The following is a 7,106-nucleotide window of genomic DNA, read 5'->3' on the forward strand; positions in this document are numbered from 1 at the left end:
TTCGCAGATTACTAACAAAACAGCTAACTTATAACATGGAGAATGTGCAGCCAAAAGCAGGCCAGCAACTCGTTCACGAGGAAAATGTTAAGACCATCCGATACAAGGTAGCTCAAAACTTATAAATCCATGAAATCTGTTGCTAGCATCACAAACAAAGCACAAAACAGGTTGCACGGCCAGGTTGCGTCTGCTTCTGCACGAAATTACAGCCTCCTTCCCCTCCTACCACCCTTCCTTCGCGTGCTGTCAGTTGGGACTGGAGTCACATCCTCTGCATAACAAACAACACAGGGGATGGTGAAACGGTTAATCTTAAGTCGAAATCAAAAAGGAAAGTATGAGTTCATGAACACTAGTGGCAGCATGCAAACCGGAGGATAAGAATGTGTGAATCCCATTGTGTGACAAATTTGCATTTTGCACAGAAACAGGAAGGGAAGAACCACTAACATCAAATGCAGATAAAATGCTTCATTGATTTCTTATTAATTAAAAAATATTAACAGCATGCTCACCAATGCGTCCAATCTTCATGCCAGAACGTGCAAGAGCCCTAAGCGCAGACTGAGCACCAGGGCCCGGAGTCTTTGTCTTGTTTCCACCAGTAGCACGGAGCTTAATGTGCAGAGCAGTGATTCCAAGCTCCTAAGGAGGGCATATGCACAGTAAGTATCAAACAACAGTTGACAAATCAATATTTGAACTAGCAGCTCGGTACCTTGCATCTCTGTGCAACATCCTGAGCTGCAAGCATAGCTGCGTAAGGGGATGACTCGTCACGGTCAGCTTTGACCTTCATGCCACCTGCCAAAAAAGATTATGAAATCGTGAATGTAAATTAGTAATATAAAATAAGTCTGACAGCATTCGACAAAGTGTGATTATAAGGATCTATGCACTTGACAAAGTGTGATAAAATTATAATGGAACCAAAGTTAATGTGAATTGCAAGGCAACTACAGAAAATATCTTGTAATGTAAAATACATGACCAACATAGCATATATCCACCATCCACTTTCACACAGTTTTGGGAATGGGTTAGGAGATATATGCCACAAAACAAAAATATTCACTTTGCTGGCCTGTCAGCAATCTGCTGGGCAATATGGAAAACTAGGAATGCAGTTTGTTTTGAGAAAAAACAGATTAAACCTCCTACAGAGGTTGTCTGCTTAGCTTCTTTTTTTATATCATACTGGGCAGGCCTCCAGAAGCAGGATGACAAGCAGGACATGGAGGCGGGAGCAGAAGCGCTGAAGGAGGCGGCGCTGCACTTCCATCCTCGTGAAGGAACAGTGGAAGACACGGGTTCAGGGGTGGTGCTGCTGCGTTGAAAGAAAAGGATGGTAGCTCGCGCCCACTGCTTTCTGAAGAGTAGCCCCCCAGCTGTTGAGCTGAAGGAGGCGGCGCTGCACTTCCATCCTCGTGAAGGAACAGTGGAAGACGTGGGTTCAGGGGTGGTGCTGCTGCGTTGAAAGAAAAGGATGGTAGCTCGCGCCCACTGTTTTCTAAAGAGTAGCCCCCTAGCTGTTGAGCTGCTTTTGTTTCTCTTTTCTTCTGGTAGTTACTGGTGGAATTCTTGTAATCCAGAGTAGGTCCCTGGTGAATGTTCTTCTCCAACCGGGTCAGCCCTTTGTGTCTGTCATGCTGGTTACTTTCTTTTCAGGTGTAGAGTCACTGTGTGAACCTGTGACGTCTGTTCTAAAACTCTGTAATTTCGTTGCTTGTTGGTAATAAAATTCGGGCGAGGCCCTTAGTGGAAAAAACATAGCATATATCATCTATAAACCAAAAGGTCAAACGAAGTTAATGTGAATAGAAACCAAAGCTACAAAGATGTAGAAGTAATCAGATTGCAGAATTAAGGAACAAAATAGGATAGTTATAATCAGGTTAAAGAAAGTACAGGCAGCTTAATCAGGTAAAGTTGACCGAGTAAACAAAACCAATCAGCCAGCTGAAATCATTCTGATGATCTAGTAAAATACACTGATCAGCTTAGTTACTCAAGGACCAGTCACATTGTCAACAACCATCAAGAAAAAAGTGCACTACAAATTCCTAAGAAAATTCACACTAAGATACAAGCTTAAGACATGAAATATTATCCAGCTTTGCTCCAGTAGAAGCACATACCTCTGTACTACCATCTACTGGATACCATTATTATACATATAAAAAGGCTGACAAAGGTGCAAAGCTAAATTCTTTTCAAACAGAAGGATACTTTGTGATGTTCACTTCAATTAAGCCTACCACTTAATGTACCAAAGGTTTGCAAGGGATATGGAGAGGCAACACAGAAGAGCAGCAGCATGCTGACGCTTCCTAAAGGAAATGCAATGCTAAGATGGAGACACCTGGAACTAAATGTGCAGACAAAGAAAAGATAAAAACTCTGGTAGATCTTGTGAATTTTAACATGGCTTGACATGCTACCACAAAATGAAAGCAAACCATCTTAAAAGGCACACTTGCAAATAATATTGACAACCAGAAAAATCAAACACTGATGGCAAGAACAAGTGACTTGGGAAGATCTGTGATGGCTTTGTTAACATTGCAACCTTGCGCGAAGGATACAGCTGGCAGCATGTCACAGCATGCACCACCAGCTCTGGTTTAAAAGGTAAGGAGGAAGAGAAGTGGGTGGCTGGGAGATTGTATGGTTTGGTCACACATTTCAGTTATTGTATAACTAAACAGGATAAAACTTGACAACTGTGAGGTTTAGTTGAAAAGGTTTTACTTACCTACTATAGATATAGATACAACTATACAGGTGAAAAAAAAATCATGGAATTCTGTCTGAAAACATATTCACTTCCAAAACCAAGACATCTCCATTTGACTTGGCAAAGAGTTGCGGGAGTGATGCACTCAGCAGGAGCATTGCAGAAAGCAGTGACTACCTACTGACCATACACTACAGGAAACTCAATGCCAGGATGAAGACACCTGGAACTGAAACAGGAAGAGAAGTAGTTACAGAGAAAAACTCTCTGCAACCTGGTGGTCAATTTTGCATGGCAATGACTCGACACGCTCCCACACAGAAAAAGGGAGGCGATCTTAAGGGCCATGCATACAACGCAAACTCACAAGATCAGTGACTAAAACAGCAAACTTTAAGTATGTAATATCACAAATAAAAGATAATCAATATCCTGTGGCTATACAACACATACCTCAATGCAACAAAGTATCAGAAGTTTTGTAACAAAGAAGCATCACAGACTGTCATGGCACATACTAACAAAGGACAACGCCTAGCATATAGGGCCTAGCATGGTCCTCTTTGGAGAATAGTAGTCCCAAGGCTAAACCACCAAGTCACTGGCACACTTGTATGTAAATTAAAACTACCTCGTTGAATTGCTTTCCAGGTGTGCAAGAATTCCAACCTTCACCCCTAGCTACCAGTACATGATAAGCTACCTTATTATCTTACAAGCTACAACATCAACAAAACATTTCAGGAGATAAAATATAGATTGCACCAAAGAGCACCAAGCATTCCAAATCCAGAACAGCAACTCTTACTCTAAATGATCATGAATCATGTCCATAACGCATGGTCTAGCCACTCAGTACAACACAAATGTCATACGCAAGGATCCCACTTCACATAACAAAGAAGATCAACAGAAGCACCAATTACTACTAGTGTGGTTGATTTTACACTAGTGTTGCACACAACCAGCAAGACTAGCATTAGTGATAACGATACCAACTTTATGACAAAAGCCAGCGTTTCCAGAAGAGGATTTATTACCAGTGATGCGGACCATCGTCTCCCTCCCGGACAGATCCGTGATATGCTGCAAGAACGAAACCAGAAATAACACAGTATCAGCACCGAGTCCCACGCCACGCTTAGAACAGGAACCACCACCAGTGGCAGCACGAAAAGGATGCAAGCTTCTTGGGATACTCACGATGAAGGTGTCATTGAAGGAGGCGAAGATGTGCGCGACACCGAAGACGTACTCGCCCTCGCGGACGGCGGGGCCGAGCGTCACGTTCTCCTCCTTGGGCTCCCGAGTCTTCTTCCTCCCAGACTGCACACGCACAAGAAATTCCAGGACGGGATCAGCACAGGGGACGAACCAACGGTGGCGCAACGAAGGAAAGAGATGCGGGGTGGCGTTACCATGGCTGCGACCGCGTGCTCGCTGCGGCGGCGGCGGCGGGGGCGGGGGCGGGGGCGGCGGCTGGGAGGAGAGAACGAATGCTAGGGTTCGGAGAGGGAGACGAGGCGAGGAGCGGATGAAATGTGCAGAGATAAAACCCCGGTGTTGATTGGGCCGACAGCTTAGCGGGCCTTTTGCAGAGGAATGGACTTGGTTTGTTTTTCCTTTGTTTTATGTTCTTGCATAGACCGTGCGGGCCGAATAGCTGGCCTACCTAGCTTGTAACTTAGACGATCCAACTGTTTTTTCCCCCCTTCTTTGGGTATGCAACCATCTTAGCCACTGATACAACAAATTCTGCAACAAAAAAAAGGCAATAATGCTGATTTTTTTTTCAAATAGCCATTGGCGTGAAACAACAAATCTGCGGTAATCCTTATGCCCAAGTCGAAACATTTGCAACATTATCTTTCTTTTCCGTAATGCCCATTTGCAGTATTTACAGTTACGACCATCTCAACAACTGATTGCCTAAATGAAGCGAGCTTATATATTTCTGAACACCATCGCACAAAATAGCAATAGAACAAGAACGTTGCTTGGAGACAGAACAAAGGAAGGTAAAGTAAACACTTGACTGCTGCTCGATCCAGTCTGAACTTTGTTCCCGTATGAAATAAGCAACGGAGATATGATATGAATGATGTCCAATCTAAAATGATAATGTAATCTGCAATGATAATACTAAAGCTATTCAATGTGGACACCAAGAAAAAAGCTACACGTCGTATTACAAGTCAATGAAGATACGCAGGCCGTCATGAGCTAGCTGTACCGGTATTCCTTCTCTGCAATCATACAGGCTTACCGCATCAAACAAGGGCATTAGATAAAATAAAGAGGAATATACTCCCTCCAATTCAAAATATTTGTCGTTTCATGATTCTTTCTGGTCAAACTTTTTGTAAGCTTGACCAGCAATATAAGGAATTCCATATATTTTGACGACGTAAGAAAGATGTCATTAGATTCACCATGAAAAGTATTTCCAAAAATATGTAATCACCTTTACTTGAAATGTCATATTGTCATAGAAATCGTTGGTCAAAGTTTCACCTTGAAAAGCATATCGATATCCTAAGCATTATCTATTTTGAATCAGATGGAATAATTGTTTCAGCAACCACATGTACCTGCAAGACCATTCTGCCAGAATATGATTTTCTCTGTGATGTTCAAACTCATGGTTCATTCCAGTCAATAGAGCCCTCCTAGGACAGATTCTCTTGATAGCATCGAGACACTGCAAGAATTGAATTATGACAGCATGATATTGAGGAACAAAATTATATTTCCCCAAAGAAATACTTGATAGTTTGTTAAGCAAATCTGATTACAGAAAAAACCTCAAGACAAATATTTAAAAGTCCTAATAAAATAACCTCATGCAGAGTAAAATGGTTGTTGCGACGACCTCCTCCCTGTTCACAGAACATGAAGTCTGTATCAGACACTCAGAGTCTCAGACTATCAACATATGGGCTTTTCATATTAGAATGAAATACTTAGCACTTGCAGTTTAATTGTCTGAAAGATAAAGCAACTATGGGTCTTTTTCCAGATGGAAGGTATGTGGCAGCAGCACAGGCTTACCACTTCATGCAAAATGTTTGCTTCAAGTATAAGAAGATCAAGTTGTCCAGCACCAGACTTAGAAATACCTGCAGGCAAATACTGCATCAGAGTCATATTCTGTTGACACGGTACAATAAAACATGTAGATATCAAGAGAAAACACCTACATAAAAAATGCTATAAATTTTTCCATGTGGACTCATGATTTGCACCCATCCTGCTATTTGACAGCTGACATGATGCTAAGACTCTGGTAATGAGAAACATACTAAAAACTGTTACAGTTGAACTTTATCAGATGGCAACTGGAGCCAGGATCTACATGATTTTCAATACCCCACATATAACATTTGTTATACAGTTGAGACAAACAACCTGCTACATTATCCTGATCTACCACATTTGTGAATAAACTCAAGAATTTTGGATGATAAGTTTAACGGATTATTATAGCCCTCCTTTGAGAAATAGCCCTTGTAACACTAGCTTATATTAATTATCACACTATTTCCAAACACAGCGAAAAAATTCATGCCATTCTAATTATTCGAACAAAGAATGATGGAGGATACAAAAATCATACCATGCTCAGTGCTAGGTACAAATCTCGAGAGATCAGATAAATACACAACTCTGGCTCTCCTCCCAAATAAGAAGCCTAAACAAATATACCCCTCTCCATGCATAACGTGAACAGAGAATACCAAGCTCACTAATTCACGACACAAAACATTACAAGCTCAAAAAATCCATTCACAAAACAAATTCTTACTGGCAGGGGCACAAATTCTAGCCCCGATGATACAAATGGTTTGCCGACATCACCATCAATTATCTTCCAAACCAGTTGCGCAGCTCGGGCATCTTCATCTCCATCCTCTGGCTTTCCCTCCACCAAGTACGGGAATCTTGCTGCAACACTGTAAAATTGGCAGCTGGTACTACATGATACATTGCATTGATAACTAATGCAACACGGTTGCTAAATTCACTAGGAACGATTTGGAGCATAGGATGAACCTGTCCTTTTGTGAATTGGGTGAGAAAAAAAGGAATCAGCTCAATATCATCTCTATCGTTGCGTGGCTGAACAATCAAAACTTGATCAAGGCCTAAGACAGCATCAGCGTGCTCGAGTCAGAATGATCTGCACTGAACAGAACCCTCTTAGTCACTCTATTCGTGAATTGCAGGGAACTTTAGCAGCTCAGCTGATTAACACTGAGAATAAGTTTTTTTTTTTTTTTTTTTGGGGGGGGGGGGGGGGGGGGGGGGGTTTCCGCGCCCAAAATTTCCCCCAAACCATGGGAGGGAACTTTGGGGGGGAAAACCC

At 42.0% G+C, this 7,106-nt stretch overlaps 1 protein-coding gene across 1 annotated transcript; it reads right to left on the reverse strand.

Moving 5' to 3' along the window:
• LOC101769271 (40S ribosomal protein S14) lies at positions 1–4,310 on the reverse strand. The gene is made up of 6 exons (XM_004975520.4): positions 4,159–4,310; positions 3,944–4,066; positions 3,781–3,826; positions 722–807; positions 519–648; positions 1–274 (listed from the first exon to the last, which is right to left on the reverse strand). Exons 1-6 carry the CDS (start codon positions 4,159–4,161, stop codon positions 207–209), a joined length of 456 nt encoding a protein of 151 aa, XP_004975577.1. The 5' UTR covers positions 4,162–4,310; the 3' UTR covers positions 1–206.
• Positions 4,311–7,106: the final 2,796 nt, after the last annotated feature.

Source organism: Setaria italica, chromosome VII (genome assembly GCF_000263155.2).
Source record: "Setaria italica strain Yugu1 chromosome VII, Setaria_italica_v2.0, whole genome shotgun sequence".
In the NCBI taxonomy this organism is placed as follows: domain Eukaryota; kingdom Viridiplantae; phylum Streptophyta; class Magnoliopsida; order Poales; family Poaceae; genus Setaria; species Setaria italica.

Excerpts from the sequence above, each read along its gene's own strand:
- LOC101769271 (XM_004975520.4), bottom strand. Across the intron at positions 808-3,780 it reads GACGATGGTCCGCATCACTG|GTGGCATGAAGGTCAAAGCT; the intron begins GTAATAAATCCT and ends CTTTTTTGGCAG. Across the intron at positions 649-721 it reads ATGTTGCACAGAGATGCAAG|GAGCTTGGAATCACTGCTCT; the intron begins GTACCGAGCTGC and ends TGCCCTCCTTAG.